Source organism: Misgurnus anguillicaudatus, chromosome 17 (assembly GCF_027580225.2).
Source record: "Misgurnus anguillicaudatus chromosome 17, ASM2758022v2, whole genome shotgun sequence".
Taxonomy (NCBI): domain Eukaryota; kingdom Metazoa; phylum Chordata; class Actinopteri; order Cypriniformes; family Cobitidae; genus Misgurnus; species Misgurnus anguillicaudatus.
In genome coordinates this window covers 41,686,135-41,706,597 of record NC_073353.2, presented here as the reverse complement: position 1 = coordinate 41,706,597, position 20,463 = coordinate 41,686,135, and the positions used below count along the sequence as shown (strand labels likewise).

At 39.5% G+C, this 20,463-nt stretch overlaps 1 protein-coding gene across 3 annotated transcripts in view; it reads left to right on the top strand.

Annotated features, from left to right (window-relative positions):
- Window positions 1–20,463, top strand: part of lrp2a (low density lipoprotein receptor-related protein 2a) — a 121,605-nt gene that overhangs the window by 19,520 nt on the left and 81,622 nt on the right. For all 3 annotated transcript variants that reach the window (XM_073854777.1, XM_073854779.1, XM_055214577.2), the window contains exons 8-25: window positions 1,649–1,792; window positions 1,968–2,087; window positions 3,573–3,701; window positions 4,895–5,064; window positions 8,447–8,670; window positions 9,161–9,367; window positions 9,447–9,649; window positions 9,747–9,887; window positions 11,203–11,406; window positions 12,989–13,181; window positions 14,503–14,628; window positions 15,811–15,941; window positions 16,255–16,392; window positions 16,811–17,092; window positions 17,537–17,776; window positions 18,263–18,382; window positions 18,472–18,588; window positions 19,835–20,215. In XM_073854777.1, the coding sequence (XP_073710878.1) occupies window positions 1,649–1,792; window positions 1,968–2,087; window positions 3,573–3,701; window positions 4,895–5,064; window positions 8,447–8,670; window positions 9,161–9,367; window positions 9,447–9,649; window positions 9,747–9,887; window positions 11,203–11,406; window positions 12,989–13,181; window positions 14,503–14,628; window positions 15,811–15,941; window positions 16,255–16,392; window positions 16,811–17,092; window positions 17,537–17,776; window positions 18,263–18,382; window positions 18,472–18,588; window positions 19,835–20,215 (3,270 nt within the window). The remainder of the gene's footprint in view (window positions 1–1,648; window positions 1,793–1,967; window positions 2,088–3,572; window positions 3,702–4,894; window positions 5,065–8,446; window positions 8,671–9,160; window positions 9,368–9,446; window positions 9,650–9,746; window positions 9,888–11,202; window positions 11,407–12,988; window positions 13,182–14,502; window positions 14,629–15,810; window positions 15,942–16,254; window positions 16,393–16,810; window positions 17,093–17,536; window positions 17,777–18,262; window positions 18,383–18,471; window positions 18,589–19,834; window positions 20,216–20,463) is intronic.

The following is a 20,463-nucleotide window of genomic DNA, read 5'->3' as shown; positions in this document are numbered from 1 at the left end:
CAGTAAACCGTACACCTAACCTGTCAAATGTCTTAAAAATAGGCACCAGAGCAATGTTTGTGATAACCGTGGTATAAGAGGAATAATTGATGAAGTGCCATTGAATTATTTGAAAATAATGCACACCCGTGGTGTAACGGCACTCCGCGAATTACCACCTTGAGTGTGCATTATTTTCAAATCATTCAACGGCCATCATTCAACAATCATTCATATAATCATTGCATCCTGTTAATGTACAGAAATATGTGCAAATAGTATGTGTCATAAACAGTGTTGGGGGTAACGCATTATAAGTAACACGCATTACGTAATAATATTACTTTTCTGAAGTAACGAGTAAAGTAACGCATTACTTTATTTTGAGTTACTTTTTTAAAAAAAAAAAATGCGAGTTACCTAATTAATTCAATTTAAAAATTAAATAATGTACTGAATTAAACTGAACATATTAACGAGTAATTGAATTAATTCAATTTAAAAATAAAATAATGTACTGAATTAAACTGAACATATCAACGTAGAATTATGCAACGGAGATGACAGGCCAGAGCTTGACATTTTTGCAATCATAATAAAACACCTGCAGGGCCTGAAAGAGATCAAGCCTCAGCCAAGTAAGAAAAAGTAACGCAAAAGTAACTTAAAGGAATAGTCTACTCATTTTTAATATTAAAATATGTTATTACCTTAACTAAGAATTGTTGATGCATCCCTCTATCATCTGTGTGCGTGCACGTAAGCGCTGGAGCGCGCTGCGACGCTTCGATAGCATTTAGCTTAGCCCCATTCATTCAATGGTACCATTTATAAGATAAAGTTAGAAGTGACCAAACACATCAACGTTTTTCCTATTTAAGACGAGTAGTTATACGAGCAAGTTTGGTGGTACAAAATAAAACGTTGTAACACAATTAGTTACTTTTTTGGGGAGTAACTTAATATTGTAATGCATTACTTTTAAAAGTATCTTTCCCCAACACTGGTCATAAATTCGTCTATAAAGTTAAGATAGCTGCAGAGCTGTACCCTTGCCCTCATCACAACCTGCTCTCTCAAACCCTGCAGTGATCTCAAAGTACACCACAAACAATTTGGCAAATTGTCTAAAGTGAATAACACATACAGTACAGACACTCCAAGAAAGTGTTTAAAGTAATTATTTTTAATTCAGAGAGGATATAAAAAATTTACAGTTGTCCGGACCTTGGTGACGTCATAGCTGGTTATGGCCACACATACAGCACCTTCAACCTAAAACTATCTTTCCACACCCCTGCATGCTAAACATTAGAAAGGACAGGCTTTGATCTCATTGTTTTATGGCCAGGGCATTATGTCCAACTACTAAAACCTGTGTAATGTGTTATACAGTATAGCTCAAAATAGTCTATCAGTCTTCTGATGATATCTTGATATTTATGTATTGTTCAAAAGTGTTACAATAACTATTTCAACCATATCAAAAAGTAATGATGCAGACTGATTTTATTGAAACAAACTCTTCATGATTCACAGATTAATGGAAACTAAACAAAACTTTCCAACTTGCTAATGAATTTGATTTTGATGATATATTTGAACTTGTACTGTATCTCTCTGTGGTTAGTTTCTTGTGCATAAAAGCTGTTGTTTGTGACATGTTTAGATAACGTTCAGCGTGAGTGTTATCCAGGGGAATGGCCGTGTCCTTCTAGTGGCGTCTGCATCCCTCTGGAGCATCTCTGTGATGGAACGCCACACTGTCCAGATGGAGAAGATGAAACCAACAGCACTGCCGGACGAAACTGCAGTCAGTTACTCTTCTTAACACTTCTAAAATCTTTCGTACTGTTTGGCTGGAAAAATGTTACATTTACATTTGTTTGATTTTCACAAAATTTTCGCTGCTAATGCGATGCTCTACCATATAAGGCACAGTAACAACAGCATTTAGATGTCATTGACATGGCTTTAATATTTGTCAGGTATATGGCGCTGTGCCTCTCTAAGCTGTGAACATCACTGCCACGCCTCACCTGAAGGAGGAACCTGTGCCTGCCCGACAGGATATGTAGTCAGCTGGAATGACAGCCGTTCTTGCATTGGTAAACTTCTCACTTTTGATTAAAAAAACTTGCTAGCAATCACTAAAACTAACTGGCAGCCATATGAAATGTGACCCTGGACCACAAAACCAATAGTAAGGTTCAATGTTTTGAATTTGAGATTTATACACAAATGAATAAGCATTGATGTATAGTTTGTTAGAATAGGACAATATTTGAATAGTTTGGTTCCAAAACGAAATAAATCCATTTTGACAAATTTCGGTAAAAACGTGTTTTCTATACCAAGAAAGTGACAAGATGAAAACCACTATTTTCTGTTACAAACTTTCACATAGCATCTTTAGGTTATAAAAACATAAAAAAATTCAAATCCATAACTTGATTTTCAAAGATTTATTATAAAAACGAATTAATTTTTCCATAAAATGCAATAAATCCATGACAGTTTTTTATTTCAATATGCTATAAATCTATTAAATCAATGTATAAATGTGCATTCATCTTTACCATTTTATATTTATTTAGTTGACAAGTGGTATACAATGATTAAAAAATAAACATTAATGGCATTAATCAAAACACTTACTTTGTCATATTAAGATTACTGTCATTGCAGCGGTTATACTTGACGTCGTCTCTTTACACTTTTCACAGCGATCAGCTGTAAAATGTTTTGGTCCCGCTCGATTTTCGTTGACTTTGAGTAAAATAATGTAAAGTTTTTCATAAGATCCTCTGGGGTCAATGTTTTAGCATGAGAAGCTTGATGCTGTTGGGAGAACAAGCACCCGAGTGCCTCTCGCGGAAATGATTAGATTTTGATGGCTTACATTTCTTTCCTGTCACAGAAAACCATCACAGTTTTATCAATGCCATCAAAAGTATTATTTTGTTTTGTTTGTTGATCACGAAGAACAAAGTAGATGAAGAAAACTAGGACTCCGTGTACTCAGCGTGCCGCCATTGTTTGTTTACATTGCACGACTGGTGGGCTGTAATTTTAGGAATGGATTTATTGCGTTCTGTAAAAAAGGAGGAGTGCCGTCTATCGCATTTTGGGAAAAAAGATGACAGAATAACATGGCGGATATTGGATTTTGCATAAAATTAAGAATTTACTTTTAACTACTGACCTGATATAATACTGATTTTGGCAGTAACTCATTTTTTTCAAAAATGGCGTTTATCGCGTTTTGGGACCAAACTCTTCATTTGATCGAGATACAACTACCGGTATTTGAAAATCTCGAATCTGAAGGTGCAAACATTTTTTATATTAAGATAATTGCCTTTAAAGTTGTCCAAATGAAGTCCTCAGCACACATATTAATCATAATAAATACATTTACATATGAAATATTTACATTTACAAAATGTCTTCATGGCACATGATCTTTACTTAATATCCTAATGATTTTTGGTATAAAAAATGTAGCATCATTAATGTATTTTTGGCCATGCTACTTATGTAATGATGTTAATGAACCCATCAATAACTTCACATCTTTGTTCCTTGTGCAGATTATGATGACTGTACGCTTTGGGGTATGTGTGATCAGCTGTGTGAGGATGGTATAGGAACCCATCGCTGCAGCTGTCGTGAGGGATACATACTGGAGCAGCATAGATACTGTCGAGCAATTCCTTCCTGTGAGTTTCCCTCGCCTGACTATAAAAAGACCTCAGTGCTATCAGAATGATGTGTCTTTGTATCATATCATCACATATTGATTTAGTATGTGCAACCATGCATCAATCTTGCCAAACAACCTTGCAGCCACATAGCAATGTGTTAACCTGAAGAACATCTAGCAACTGCCCCAGAAACTGCAACATGTTTTTAATGATCAAGCACTGCTTTCATGCAAAATGTCAAAACTCTGCGTTTGTCTTATATACTATAAAAAATTTATGACAGACAATATGGAGTTTATTCATATTTAAAATAATTTTTTATATTTAATTATGCATGCATGCATGCATGATCTTCAAATGCAAAAGCGTTTGTTTTCCTAAGGGAACCATTTGAGCTACAGGAACTCTTTTTACTGTAATATCATCTAAATTGTAAGACTTTCTGACCGTTCAGATTAATGGTGTTAAGCCTGGGATACATTGCACGATTTTTGCCATGCAGTATTGGTAAACAAATACCTGTATGCAGGTGGTAGTAGCAAACACACTGTGCATTGATCATAGTGAATTTCTTACACTATTTCTGACAACTATCATAGGCTATCTTTGGTGATGAGACCGGGAAAATAGTCGTCTTTGAACCTCTCTTACTGTACGACATTGGACCAGCGATAAAGAGCCACGGTCACAAAAATTGCAATCTTTTATCTAGGACAGCCAAAAATCTTGCAGTGTATCCCGGGCTTTAACTTTTATCATAAGTCAGGCTTTGCATAGCCATTTCTTTAATTGTCTCAGTTTGCGATGAACACCATTATGTTATTAAACTCCTGAAATGTCTCACTCCCAGCCGCTGTGTTTGGCAGGTTCTGGAAGATGAAAAACTCCACAGTCAGTTTGAAACTCTCTCACATTAATTACGTCTTATCAGAAGTACATTATACAGTGTGTGCTTTCTCTGAAGATTATCAGAATTAATTTTTCAATAAAGTCAGTTTTAAAACGTTCTTACCTCATTTATTCACTTTGCTTGACGCTGGCTAGTTGTAAAGAGCAAAATCACTTAAAAAACATTTAAACCAATCAAAATAACTGGGAAGATTTAAAGCAGACAAATGGCAGATTTCACATTTCTGTAAGCCTACACAGTTATGTCAAAATGGCTAAATATAATGATGATGTATTCATATAAATGTGTCTGTCTTTAGCTGGCAATCCCTCACTGATCTTCTCTAATGGAAGAGACCTTCTGATTGCTGATATTCATGGACACAGCGCTCAGACGCTGGTTACGTCTCAAAACAGAGGAGTACCTGTTGGTGTTGACTTCCACTATCAGCTGCACAGGGTCTTTTGGACCGACACAACCCAAAATAAGGTAAACTGGACCACAGACTAACAGAAATACTCATTCATTTACATTTTTTTCAAAATATTTAGTATATATAGTTCTGCCAAAATGATATTAAACCCATTATTTACTCACCCTCAAACCGTCCAAGATGCATACAGTATGTCCATCATTTTTCAGACGAACACAATTTCAGTTATTTTAGAAAATGGCCTTGATCTTTCCATTTATAAAATATAAAGATATGGGGTCCACCTCTTTCAAGTCCAAATGTGCATCCATCTTTCACAAAAGTAATCCAACCGGCTCCAGGGGAATAAACAAAGGGCCTTCTAAGGGGAATTTGTGCGGTTTTGTCTAGAAATATACATATTTAAAACTTTATAAACTTCACGAGTTAGCACTTACAAATAAGTCGGATCGATTCAATTAGCGTGCAGTCTGTGGAGAGGCCTTTGAGCTCAAAAATGGGCACGAACGAAGAATATCCCCCCAAGTTTAGGTAGTAACCTGGTAAGTGAGAGGAGATGGGGTGGTGGAGGGATTCTGAAGACTGTAGAGAATCCTTAGGTGAGTTTGATTGTGATTATATATGGGCTTGCCTTCATGCCGATTGGGTAGGTATGTTGATTACTGATTGTAGACAGCTGGAGGCACTTGAGTAGTTTATTTGACGTGTTCCTCTTGATCTATAATTAAAATATCTAGCTTCCGGTCACGTCGCCATCTGTATTCAGGAGAAAGTATCAGCATAGTGTAAGCACTTTTCTTAGTGACGTATGATAAATGTTGAGGACGGAGGCACACAGCAGCCGCAAAGAACCCTCCGCAAACTGCATACACTCTCAACTGAATGCAAATGCAACTAAAATGTTTAAAGTTATTTTCGTTTGTTTATTTTGTTTAGTTTATTTTTCGCACATTTTTTGGACTTGAAGGAGGTGGACCCCATATCCTTATATTTTATAAACTGAAAGATCTAGGAAATTTTCTAAAATTACTGAAAAATGATGGACATATGCATCGGCTTGAGGGTGAATAAATCATGGGTTTAATATAATGTTTGGCCAAATTATCTCTTTAAGCCTGGGGAACCTTGATGCTCCTAAACCTGTAAAATAGATTTTGAGACTTTAGCCTGGATACACAAGAAAACACCTGCATTTTAATTATTTTATGCCTACAGAAGGGTTTGCGAAGTTTAAATGGATTTAAAAATTAAAAGCACATTAAAATCTTTGCATCATTCACAATATTGGTAAATTTTATATCCACAGGGAAGACTTTGTAACTACATAGTGAACGTTCAATCACCCAGCTCATATATCTCAGTGTACTGTATTTAACAGCTGAGTGTGGGGGATGATTGTACTTCACCTGCATTAATTTAATGCTCTGGCACCTGCTGCTGCTTCTCGGTTTCCTTGAATTTAATGAGTGGCATTTTACAGATTACTGACGTTCTAACCTTGTCAGGGTGATATCGCTGTTACATTCTCTGTTGATAACAAAGCTCTTCATTATACCACCTCTTCTTCCTTGGACATGTACTAACATCCCTGACCCCCCCACACACACACACATACTCTGTGCCAGTCAGACTGTTCTGTCTCATCTCTTATACACTCCAGCACTGATGTTTGGCTATACTCCCGAACAAGTACACTGTGCCAGCGATTTCCCAGCCTCCCCAAGTTCTTTCTGAGGGCATCAGTGCAAAACAATATTACATTAACCCCTCAGAGACCCACTGTAGCAGGTATAATCAAAGATATTTGATATAACACGATAAATCACTCCTGTGCCTACTGAAAAATCCAGCTAAGACCAGCATAAGCTGGTGAGCTGGTTTTAACTGGTCTCCCAGCTTGATTTTAGCTGGTATAGCTGGTGTAGCAAGCTGGTCTGGCTGTGTTTTGGTCACTTTTTAACCTGGTCTAGCTGGAGTTAGCTGGTCAGGCTGGGAGACCAGCTAACTCACCAGCTTGACCAGCTTTGCCAGGCTGGGAGGACCAGCTTAAACCAGCTACTGCCACCTTAAACCAGCAAAAACCAGCTACCAGCTTATGCTGGTCTTAGCTGGATTTTTCCTGGGTCCTTTTACTAGGAATAAGGAACAATGCATTCAATACGGAAGTCCCGCCTTCCAGTTTAAAGACAGTAGCTGAAACGTAAAAAAAAAGTGTTTTAGCTTTAGTTTGCGCTTAGGAAACAAAAGTTATAGGCCAGTTAATTCAGGTTTAATTGTGATATTAGTACATCATTTTAGTAACATCTGTTTTTCCTGATTCAAGAAGACTTTGCAAACATGGCCGCCTTATGCTCAACTTCCCTAAAGGGATTACTCTAAATATGTCATTCTTTTTTACCTTTCTACTCCAGTTTTATATGCAGAGACCATTCAACCAAAATATGCATATAATAATGTATAAAACACTATTAAGGGGGGAATAGAAAAACCTCCTTAATATCAATGCTTTAATCTTTGTGGATTAAAGAAAAAAGGTTTGTTGGGGCTACGAGGGAAGTTGGCTCTCCATCAGCGGAAAGGGAATTCTTGACTGATGCCTATAGATACAGCTAATACGCTAATAATTGGTGACCAGTCGGTAACCGGCTCAGCTCGACGCTAGACTCCAAATTTCCCTAATCTCGAAAATGTGTACGATATGCAGGAAAATGCTACATATTTCTACTCAATTTTACGCAACCTGAGAAGATCTAGAGTGACCGTGCAGTTCTCCGCATTTGGTCCCTTTTTACGCATTCTTTGGCCAACTCAGAGAGCTTTGTTTTAAACTCTTGGCTCTGTGGTTTGGATATCAGCCATAAACCAAAAAAGTGGGTACATACTGAGACTGGTTTCTGTGATAAGTACCCCAGTAATGCCAACGGTCTTCTTGCAGGGGGTCTGCAAGCAGCCACAGCACCATCTCTTACAGCTAAAGTTTCTATTCAGCGGGTCAGCAAAGAATCATACTCTTTAAGATGTTTGGCTCTGGTTTCCAAAGGGCAAAACTTGCAAGGAGCAGTGTTTTATGATGCCAAGAGATCCAGCCTGGGAAACCAGTGCCATCTTTTAATCAATAGGGCAATGGTTTCAGAGTACATCTGTAGGGCAGCAATGAAAGACTCCATCTCAAATAAGACAGGTGATACAAGCTGGACCTCAATCTTTATTGCCCATGATTATTTAAGAATAGGATGTCATATACACTTGATCAATTTCTTGCAGGATTACTATGTCCCACTGGAAATACCCACCAGTGTGACCAGTCTGTACTGGTCCAGGCTGGTTTACGCTGGTTAGTGCTCTATTGATACTTGTCCAGCTGGTGGGCCACATGAGTTCACCAACAAAACTTGAAAACAAGGCCAGCTTTCCTAACAACTTGTTTTCTTTATACAGGTGTTTTCTGTTGATATGGATGGGTCGAACTTGCACGTGGTCCTTGATGTATCTGTTGACAACCCTGAAAACTTGGCTGTGGACTGGGTCAATAATAAGCTGTATGTGGTGGAGACCAGCGTCAACAGAATCGATATGGTAGACTTAGATGGGAGCAATCGCATCACATTGATCGGCGAAAACCTGGGGAACCCGAGAGGTCTTGCTCTTGACCCAACCGTGGGGTGAGTTTCAAATTTGAACAATTTCGACAATAATCTTAGCCAAGCTTTCTCTTCCTAATCCACACCCATTGTAAAAGCTGCTGGCCCAGATGCTTGAACTATGGACACTAAGGATTAGTCAGAATTAATTAAATATGTGCTTCATGGAAACTGAATCGGGCTGAGGTCCAGGTGGCCCCCTGTTAAATTAAGAAGTGACAATTAATGCATAAGCTTTGAAAATATATATCCCATGGTATTCATTTTAATATCTTAATCTTAAATCGAAGGGTTTAACCCGTAAACTGATGCTATCGAAACTGAGGGCTAACAACGTATTCTACCATTGGGATATCCGTGGTTAATGTTGCTCTACATCTCTTTCTGCGCAAAATTAACTATTGATCATTATAAAGGGATAGTTACATTTTGGATTAGTTCCTTGGGATCTTTCGAGTTATATGTCAACTGTCATTAAAATCACAATGAGATTATTGTGTTTTGAGTTCAGGTACCTTTTCTTCTCTGACTGGGATGATTTGAATGGTGAACCTGGTCTGGAGAGGGCTTACATGGATGGTACCAACCGCTATGGGATCATCAGGTCCAAGCTTGGCTGGCCTGCAGGGATTACTTTGGACCTCGAGGCCAAGAGGGTGTATTGGGCGGACATCCGATATGATTATATTGAAACCACGACTTACGATGGTCTGCACAGGTATTTGTTAGGGTTGGAGAGCAGTTTCATTAAAAAGCACTTAATGCATAAATGTAAATGTAAATGCATTATTTGATAGGAAAACGGTGGTCAACGGTGGCTCTGTGATTCCTCATCCGTTTGGCATTACTCTGTTCGAGCATTCAGTTTACTTTACTGACTGGACTAAGATGGCTGTTATGAAAGTTAATAAGTACAAGGACAACAATCCACAAGAGCTCTACAGGACCTCTCAGAGACCACATGGTCTGACTGTGGTCCATCCATACAGACAGCCCTTTGGTAAGTAGCCAAGAAAGTACAAGTACTCCTTATTTATGAACGATTGTTTGGATGTAATTGGTGATTTAGTTTGACGCGTGTTTGTTTGATTTGACAGTAAGTAATCCGTGTGGTTCTAATAGAGGAGGCTGTGAACACATCTGTGTTCTGAGTCACAGGACAGATAATGGTGGTCTGGGATATCGCTGCCGCTGCCGAATGGGCTTCGATCTGCATGCTGATGGAAAAAGATGCGTCGGTATGACAGAGCATAGTCACACCTTTTCTAACTTTTTGTCTGTCTGTCTTTGCCTGTCTGTCTTTGCCTGTCTCTCTCTCTGTCTGTGCCTGTTTGTATGTATATGTCTGTCTTTGTCTGTCTGTCTGTGCCTGCATGTCTTTCTTTTTCTGCCTGTCTGCCCGTCTGTCTATCTGTCTGTCTGTGCCTGTTTGTCTGTATCTTTTTGTCTGTATCTGTCTGTCTGTCTGTGCCTTTCTGTCTTTTTCTGCCTGCCTGCCTGCCTGCCTGTCTGTCTGTCTGTCTGTCTGTCTTTCTGTCTGTCTGCCTGTAATTTTCTATCTGTCTGTGCCTGCCGGTCTGTCTGCCTTGTGTGTCTGTGCCTGCCTGTCTGTCTGGCTGCCTGTGCCTGCCTGTCTATCTGCCTGTCTGTCTGTGTCTGTCTATCTGCTTGTTTGTCTGTCTGTTTGTTTGTCTGTCTGTCTGTCTGTCTGTGCCTGTCTGTCTGCCTATATGTCTGTCTTTTTTGTCTGTCTGTGCTGGTCTGTCTGTCTGTATGTCTGTGCCTTTCTGTCTGTCTACCTGTATGTGCCTGTCTGTCTGTCTGCTTGTCTGTCTGCTTGTGCCTGTTTGTCTGTGTCTGTCTGCTTGTCTGTCTTCCTGTGCCTGTTTGTCTGTGTCTGTCTGTCTGTCTGTCTGTCTGTCTGTCTTTGCCTGTCTGTCTGTCTGTGCCTGTTTGTCTGTATCTTTTTGTCTGTATCTGTCTGTCTATCTGTATCTGTCTGTTTGTCTGTCTGTCTGTCTGTCTGTCTGTCTGTCTGTCTTTGCCTGTTTGTCTGTCTGCCTGCATGTCTGTCTTTTTCTGCCTGTCTGCTTCCTGTCTGTCTGTGTTTCTGTGCCTGTCTGTCTGCCAGTCTGTTTCTCTGCCTTCCTTTCTGTCTGTGCCTGTCTGTCTGTCTGTGCCTGTCTATCTGCCTGTCTGTCTGTCTGCCTGTGTGTTCCTGTCTGTTTTTATCTGTCTGTCTGTCTGTCTGTCTGTCTGTCTGTCTGTCTGTCTGTCTGCCTTTGCCTGTCTGCCTGTCTGCCTGTCTGTCTTTGCCTGTCTGCTTGTCTGTATGTGACTGTCTGTCTGTCTGCCTGCCTATCTGTGCCTGTCTGTCTGTCTGCATCTATTTATCAATCTATCTACATCCTAGCAACCACACAGAAATCCTCACATCCAGAATTCCAAAGGAACACCCTAGCAACCACTTCACATTGCTCTAGCATCCTGTCTGTCTGTAGTCTGTTTATCCACATATATGCCTCTGTTGATATGATGCAATATGTCTTGCAGCTGTGAGGCAGTTCCTGCTGTTCTCCAGTCAGTTGTCAGTAAGAGGAATCCCCTTCAACCTCTCCACACAAGAGGATGTCATTCTTCCTATCACGGGAACTCCGTCGTATTTTGTTGGAGTGGACTTCAGTGCTGCAGACAACTCTATTTTCTTCTCTGATACAGTGAAGGACATCGTCTACAAGCAGAAAGTGGATGGAACTGGTGAGAATGGATTTATTTTTCATTAGATGCTTTCGACTACAGTCATTTATTGATTCGGGCCACCCACTTCTCTTTAACCACACCCCCTTTCTTTAAACCCTGTCCTGTGATGTCACCAAACAGATAATACACAATCAGAGAGCATTTCTGATTGGCTAGGTGAATGACTAAACAACCATAGACCTCACCCTTTTTTGCTGTTAAGAGTGTACTAGAATTTTTTTTTTAAAACTACAGCGCTTTTATTAAATGTCACATTTGTCCCAATGTTTTTTTAATCAACTGATGACATTAACGGCGCATTCACACGGGGCGTCAGCGTTAACGCTTAACGGAAGGATTGTCTGAAGCGTGGCCAACAGCCAATCACAGTGGCGGCTACACATGCTCCGTTCTACCATAAACGTAATTGGCTGGCTCTGTCTAGTTAATTTGCATAAGGCGATCTGATTGGCTGACGCACGCGTTGCCGTGTGAAAAGTTGAGAAATGTTCAACTTCTGCCGCGAGCAACGGCACTGACGCGGCGCCGACGGATCCACAATTCAGTTCGGCAACGCATGACGTCACCCATTAAAAGTGAATGGGAAGCGTTAACGCTGACGCCCCGTGTGAATGCGCCGTAATGGTGTTTGAAACTGTTCTTTGTGTCATGCATCTGTACTGCACACTGTTTGATGAAATGTCCTTGCCTGGTAGGCAGATACGGTGTGAAACAGATACTCCATTCACCCCCCTGAATGTTTACTGTGTGCCAACAACACATTTCACTGCATGCGATCCCTCCTATCAGTTGCCTTCAAAGGCCACCAACATAATATAATGTGTTCGTTGGTGTTGGAGTACTTAAAAACAACGCCAATACTGCCCCTCTCTTCCCCAAAACAAAAACAATACTGCACTAATTTGAGTCTTTTCAACCCTGACTTCCGTCTTCACAATGAACCGATCCACTTTCCTAAATGGCAGCAAAAGGGCATCACCCATCTTCACCACGTATTTGAAAACCACAAATTAATGCCATTCACCTCAATTATCCAGAAATTCGAGATCGAGAGAGACCAATTTCTCCACTACCAACAGCTTAAATCTTTACTCAAAAGCAAAATAACCTTAACTAATACTTTACAGCTATCTAGAACTAGTGAACAGTTAATGGAAATAGCCAACCACCCAAGAAAACTCATATCTAAACTTTACAGACTCATCACTTCATCTAACCCCACAATTAGCCTGCCTACGGAAAAATGGAATAATGACCTCACGCTTCCTTCAGACCCGGATTTATGGACACAGATCTGTGGAAACATCTTCAACATGACCACCAACACCAATCTACAACTCATACAATATAAAACCATCCACAGAACCCACATCACTTAGAGCAAACTATTTAAAATGGGGCTGACACAGATACCTGCTCACCGTGCACCTCTGGCAACACAGACACCTACCTCCATGCCAAAAAAATACTCAGTTGCTTTCATACCACCTAAGTTCAAATGCGTTCTGACAGTGGACTGATTTCTTGGTCATTTTTTACTTTTATGTTTATGTTAAAAACTTTGCTTTGACCTGCACAGGAAGAGAGGTCCTTGCAGCCAATCGGGTGGAGGGTGTGGAAGATCTCGCTTATGACTGGATCTCAAAGAACCTGTATTGGACAGATCCTCGGTACAGGAGTATATCAGTCATGAAGATAGCGGATAAGTCCAGACGAGCAATTGTGCACAACCTGAACAATCCCAGGTCCATAGTGGTCCACCCAGTGGCCGGGTAAGTCATGTATTAAGTTAAATGCAGTACATTTTTTAAGTGAATTTGTGCTTAAAACGAGCTAAAAAAATCTGCCAATGGGATAAGAATCTTTTTCTTAAACTTTTCTTGAATTAAGTGTTTAAGAAAAAAGTTTAAAAAAGGACATGTCACTTTTAAAAATGGCCACTTTGTAGGTGTGAGCAAACATATGCAGTTTTTGTGTGTCCTTTTAAATGCAAATGAGCTGATGTCTACACTAAATGGAAGTGCCATGGTTGGATAGTGCAGATTAAGGTATTATCCCCTTCTGACATCACAAGGGGAGCCAAATTTCAACTACCTATTTTTTCACATGTTTGCAGAGAATGGTTTACCAAAACTAAGTTACTAGGTTGATCTTTGTCACATTTTCTAGATTGATACAAGCACTGGGGACCCAATTATAGCACTTAAACATGGATAATGTCAGATTTTCATGATATGTCTCCTTTAAGATTTTTTGCTTACCCCATTGGTAACTTTTTTTTTTGCTTGTTTATATAGACAGATCTTTGTGTCTATGAAACTTTTAAATGCGAATTCCTGATTGCCAGTTTCAGGAGGTATAAAATTTGATCTGTAAATCACACATTACATGATAACTTGACACGAACCGATTTTCTTTCAGATTCTCAGAGTTAATTTGGACTGAAAATCATGTAGTGTAAACCCGGCTTAAGCTTTGGGACAGAGGGTATTGTCATGGCAGACTGTTTCCAATGTTATAACAATAAGGTTAAGTTATTGGATTAATAAATCCCAGGTTCAAAATCTCAACCACGTTCAAATGTCAATAGACACAATTCGGCGAGCCAGAAACAGCGCCCAGGAGGCCTCGCATTCACCTCACGTCTCTGTTTCCCTAAGACCGTGAAAAAGCATTAACAATCGGGCCACTTGTGTCCACTCACACCTTTAATAATGCAGGAGGTACCCAGCCATTCATAGATTGCTCCTGCTTTGAACCTGTTACAGATAAAGGAACTCTTTATGTCTCACCAGTGGGACATTTCCAATGGCTTTAAAGTCAGGAGGCCTCTGGGCCCAGGAGACTAGATTAGTACTGCATGAAGGCCAGTATTGTAGTGTGCAGTAAGAACTTGGCTTAATGGGGGAAAGCCCCGCGGAGCGTTCAAATAAACTGTCCATACCTCACTGTTTATAAATAACAGCACCAGATGGTTTTGAACGGGTCCCCATTTTTAAATTTGGCATTTTGGTGAGGGCACACGGTGGAAATTTGTAAGAGAAAAGAGGCGACCTTGGCACTAAGCAGTGTATGTGTTTGTGTGCTTGGCAGCTATATTTTCTGGACTGACTGGTATCGTCCTGCGAAGATTATACGGGCATGGGGTGATGGCTCACATGCTCAGCCGATTGTAAACACCACTCTCGGCTGGCCCAATGGCCTGGCTATTGACTGGAGGTAGGTTCAACTTCCCATTTGTTCTTGTAATGCCACAAACAATAACAAAACATAGTCCATCTTTTTCATTCATAAATCTGCCTGCCTTTTGGTTTATGGGTTCCTTAAACTTGATTCATGTTTTTTGTTTGATTACACATTAAAAAAAAAATTGGGTTCTTTTAACCCATAGTTGGGTCAATGGACAAACCTAACGATTGCCTCCCAGCAAAAAGGTCCCCGGTTTGAGTCCCACCTAGGTCAGGTGGCCTTTCGATGTGGAGTTTGCATGTGTCAGCGTGTTTTTATTCTGGGTACTTTGGTTTCCTCCCACAGGCCAAAAACATGAAAATTAGGTGAATTGGAGAAACCAAATTGTCCCTCCCCCAACCTGTGTATGGATCAACTTGTATGTATGGATTAACCATTTGTCGCCAGAAATATAGGCATAGATCAGTCCTTCCCGAAAAACGCAGTATTTTTAGTGATTGTTGCGGGCAAAAATCCTTGATTTTGCGGCACGTTTTCTTAAAAAATGCGATGGAATATGCGGGACATTTATGCAATTTTATGCTATAAAATTGCGGGAACTCGTCAAAATTGTGGGAACTTGCAAAAACTGTTTGCAGCTTTTGAAGCTTTTCGTTGATGTTCACGTCGCGTAATTACGCCATTTCCTAACAGGGGACATGGCTGCGCATGTGTGAAGTACAGTAAATGCAACATTTTTCAACTTTCTGCTAAGATATTTATGACATTTTGCCACGAAAATGCGAGGATTATGAAATCATGCAAGCCCCGCATATTTTGCAAGCAGAAATCTGCAATTCATGTGGCGAAAGTGCAGCGTATTTAAAAAATGCGGCCCCCCATAAATATGCGGACTTTGGCCGAAATATGCATTGAATCATAATCACTTTTTTTTGGAGGGACTGATAGATGCTTAAATTGCATGAAGAAAAAAGAAAGAAAGAAACCTAAACTATTTATTTAGACCCAAATGCTGGGTGGTTTGGGTAACAACAACCCAGAACAGGGTTACCCAACAGTTGGGTTTGTCCATATTTGACTCAACTATGGGTTAAAAAAACCAATGATTTTTTTCAGAGTGTTTTTCTAGATTAATCTCAGTGATCTGATATAATCCTGTTTCACACCTCCGACTTTAAACTCTTCTCTTTTGATCACTTCTCTCCCTCTCAGTGCCATGCGTTTGTATTGGGTCGATGCTTTCTTTGATAAGATCGAGCACAGCAACTTTGATGGCCAAAACAGGTTGTCTTTGGATCGTGTAACCCAGATCTCCCACCCATTCGGTCTTACTATTTTTGGAGGTAGGTGTGTCTGTCTGTGTTTATATATCTAATTTAGTAATAAAGTATTAAGCATTAAGATGACTCTAAGGATACTCTCCTATATTAATACCAAAAGGAATTCATTTTTCCATTCATCAGTTTTTTTAACATGTCAGTCTTGCTGGCCTCTTCACTGATGATGGATGGCAATGCCTGATATCAGTGAAATGAAGGTCATTAAACTTCAGTATGGTTAGTGTGTTGGGTGTTGAAAGATAGAGGTTCAAATATCTGCACAGGTATTCTTCATAGATGGCTCTTAGGATTAAATAAATTAAGTTTTCTGCTTAAGGTTACGTGTACTTCACGGACTGGCGGCTGGGAGGAATCGTGAGAGTCCGTAAGACGGACGGAGGGGAGATGATGGTTATTCGTAGGGGGATCAGCCACATCATGCATGTCAAATCCTTCAACGCTGATTCTCAAATCGGTAAGAGATACTTTCATCCACTTTTCTGCTGGTTTACTTGTTCTCTGACTCATTCTCTTCTTGGGAAGAGTTGGGAAAGATTCAGGGAGTTGTTTATCCACATTAAGGGAGTTCAACAGAAATATCAGAAAGAGATCAGATTAGTAAATTTATTTGGCTATTGCATTAGTAGGGTGTCTCGGGTGGTTGTTGGGTAGTTGCTTACCAAGTTTCACATATCTATGATAGTCTGGTCTTTAGATATGGCACAGATTTGTCTTTCAATTTTGTGCAAGGCCAAAATTGCTAGTCAAAAAACCTCTAGCTCAATAAAGTTTTTAGTCAAGCAATCTAAAGAAAGCTGAGAAGACATTTCCTTCTCTGAGTCGGTCTCTAAAACCAGGAAAGGTCACGGTACATTGCTTTTTACCCCCAACAGGATCTAATTTCTGCAGCAGGCAAACTAATCCAAATGGAGACTGCAGTCATTTCTGTTTCCCTGCACCATATTCACAACGGGTGTGCGGCTGCCCATACGGCATGAAACTGGAGGCCAATCAGCAGACGTGCGTGGACGATCCGTCCAATGAGCCGCCGACTCTCCAGTGTGGCTCACACTCTTTCTCTTGCGCTAATGGGAAGTGCGTTCCCCAAAGTTACCAGTGTGATGGTGCCGACGACTGTCACGACAACAGCGATGAGGCCAACTGCGGAGCCAACAGTAATCTCTTTCTGTTTTTTAACATTTCATGGCAATGTTAATACATTTGGGGGGTTGTGAATGTTGAGTAAAGCGCAGAATGCTGGCCTCCTTTTTCTCAACTTGGTATAAAAGTAAAGAAGATGATGTATTTATCGAAACAGCCTCTATGTTGGACCCCATCAATCATAAGATCCTATCAATTGGTCCCTGCAAAAAACAAAAACATTATTCAAAAGTAGTTCATAATTTTTTGCTCATTTATGCCTACTTTAAAACTCCTCTTCTGTATTAGGTATGTCTCTAACAATTGTTAAAACTTTAAATAGTGCTTATATTTTTTACATACTACAGTCATTGCCTGTAACTACTTTGTTGTTTTCCTTACTTTGGACAAAAAACGTGCGCTAAATGTGATGTGTAGATGTAAATATCATGGTTTAACGGTTAGGTTTTTCATTACAGATAACACATGCTCGCCCACTGCATTCACCTGTGCCAACCGGCGCTGTGTGCCCAGAAGCTGGCACTGCGACGGGCATAATGATTGTTTTGATGGCAGTGACGAGAGGGACTGTCCCACACGGACTCCTGGCACCTGCCCAGCAAATCAGTTCACCTGTGCCAACCATCTCTGCATCCCTATAACATGGTTGTGTGACACCGATAATGACTGTGAAGATGGATCAGATGAGAGGAACTGTGGTAATTGATTTATTTGTTATAGAAAGAGGATTTATATATATAGTATATAAATATATAAATTCAATAAAGTTGATAAATGCAAACAGAAAAACTGTTCACATACGTTTCTCATAGATAAAAAAATCATCAAATAGATTTCTTTATAATTAGCAAATGGATAGCTTTAGATTTTTTACAAAATGTATTTAACATATCAGGCATGTCCTATGCTCGATTCAAATGCTTGACTAAAAAAAATCTGATTTTAATAATGAACTCAAACTTTGCTTATCAAATACTTCTGATTTCACATCAAATGTGTAATTTACATAAATGTTATAGCTCTATACTCTTACTGTATGATTACAGTGACCCCAATTATTTTTATTTTATGTCTCCTAAGGTTTTAGGTTTTTTAAGTCTTAAATGAAGCAAAAAAAATTCTTCTTTTGCAAAAAAAAGTGTTAATGGATTTTTTTGTATGTTTTGTGTTATTCTGATTGGCAGAATCTATTGGCACCTGCTACCCAGGACAGTTCCAGTGCCCGGATCATCGCTGCATTGACCCCGATTATGTCTGTGATGGAGACAGGGATTGTGTAGATGGGGCAGATGAGCAGGGATGTGGTAAGTGTTAGATCATACAAATATTGCTAAGTACAATGTTCAGAAGTATTATTCATTAATTATTTATTATGTTTCTTGTTTTTTGGCAGTATACAACTGTTCAGCCTATGAATTTAAGTGTGCTAACGGACATCAGTGTGTGAACTCGTACTACCAGTGTGACGGAGTATTTGACTGTAATGATCGCTCAGATGAATCTGGTTGTCGTAAGTATAAACAAATATACATACATATTCTTTTATACAGCGGGGAAAAGAAGTATTTGACACATCAGCATTTTTATCAGTAAGGGGATTTCTAAGTGGGCTATTGACACAAAATTTCCACCAGATGTAGCCATCAAGCCAAATATTCATACAAAGAAATCAGAACATTTAAGTATACAAGTTGAGTCATAATAAATACAGTGGTATGACACAGGGAATAAATATTAGGGGTGAGCCGATCCGATATTCAGTATTGATATTAGTCCGATATATGCGAAAATGGCTGGATCGAATATGAAGTCGGGGAGTACAATCCGATAACAACATGGACCTTAACTGTCATGGTAACTTGGTGTAAAGCGTGACTTGCTGAGCAACAAAGTTGCACTTTATATTGTCCAAAGTTGCACCTTAAATTTCATTTTAAATTTTTGTGATGACTAATTACAAATGTTGCTACTAGTCTGTTTGAAACATTTAATTAAAAATGAAGCAGGATTATTGCACATTTCATTGAGTCTTCATCGAATCATTTGTTGCACAGTAAAACGTTTGAGTTCTGTAGCTCTTCACCTTGTTCTCTTCATGTGTTCAATACTTATTCCCTGTGTCATTTAAATGTATTTATTATGACTCAACTTGTATACTTAAATGTTCTGATTTCTTTGCATGAATTCAATATTTGGCTTGATGGTTACATCTGGTGGAAAATTTGTGTCAATAGCCCACTTAGAAATCCCATTACTGATAAAATGCTGATGTGTCAAATACTTATTTTACCCACTGTATACATGCATATGAAATTACCTGCAAGCTAATACATATCTGCAGTCAGGGTAAATCTCAGATAGCATGCTCAATTCTTGTTTCACCTTAAATGTACATATATAAGGACTTTGTTTTACAGAAAAATAAAAAAAATATAATAACTTTATTTAACAGTTTTGAGATACAGTACAAACATGAAAAAGCTAGTTTTTCCTCCCACCCAAAAATTATTTGTGGGGTATTTTGAGCTGAAACTTCCCAGACACATTCTGGACACATCTGAGACTCATATCATCTTGTTAAAATAAGCATAATGGGTAAAGTTTTTTTACACTGTGTATGGTTATGTTTGCTTACTTCGAAAACCAATTTCCCCACAAAGGATTAATAAAGTGTCTGTCTGAGGCACATTTTGTTAAACACAAATTGTACATCTCAGAAAATGTTTTTAATCTGTGATTATCTTTGACTCTTCCAGCGACCAGACCCCCAGGCATGTGTCACCACGATAGTGAGTTTCAGTGCCAGTCAGATGGGAACTGTATTCCCTCCAACTGGGAATGTGACGGGCATCCGGACTGCGAAGATGGTTCGGACGAGCATCACGCGTGCCCGCCGCGAACGTGCCCCACCTCGCAGTTCCGTTGTGATAACGGAAACTGTATTTTCCGCGGCTGGATATGTGACGGCGATAACGACTGTCGTGACGGGAGCGATGAGCGTGACTGTCCCACGCCTCCCTTTCGCTGTCCCAGCTGGCAGTGGCAGTGCCCTGGGCACAGCATATGTGTTAACCTCAGTAGGGTGTGCGACAACACCCCAGACTGTCCCAATGAGGCGGATGAATCCCCTCTCTGCAGTAAGTCTGGGCTTCTTTGTTGATTTAAAGCAACATGTTGAGATATCACACAAATTAATGTGTGGTTATTCTTTATAATTAACATAATGGCTTTGTTGCAAATTCTGGTGAACTGAAGGCATTAAAACGGCAAAAGCTGTTTACAAGGGTAGGCAATATGATAATTTTGCCCACATTAGATTTGTATGTATTATGATTTTAAAAGATGGGTATATATGTGTGCCATAAACAGCAGGAAAGCTTACTAG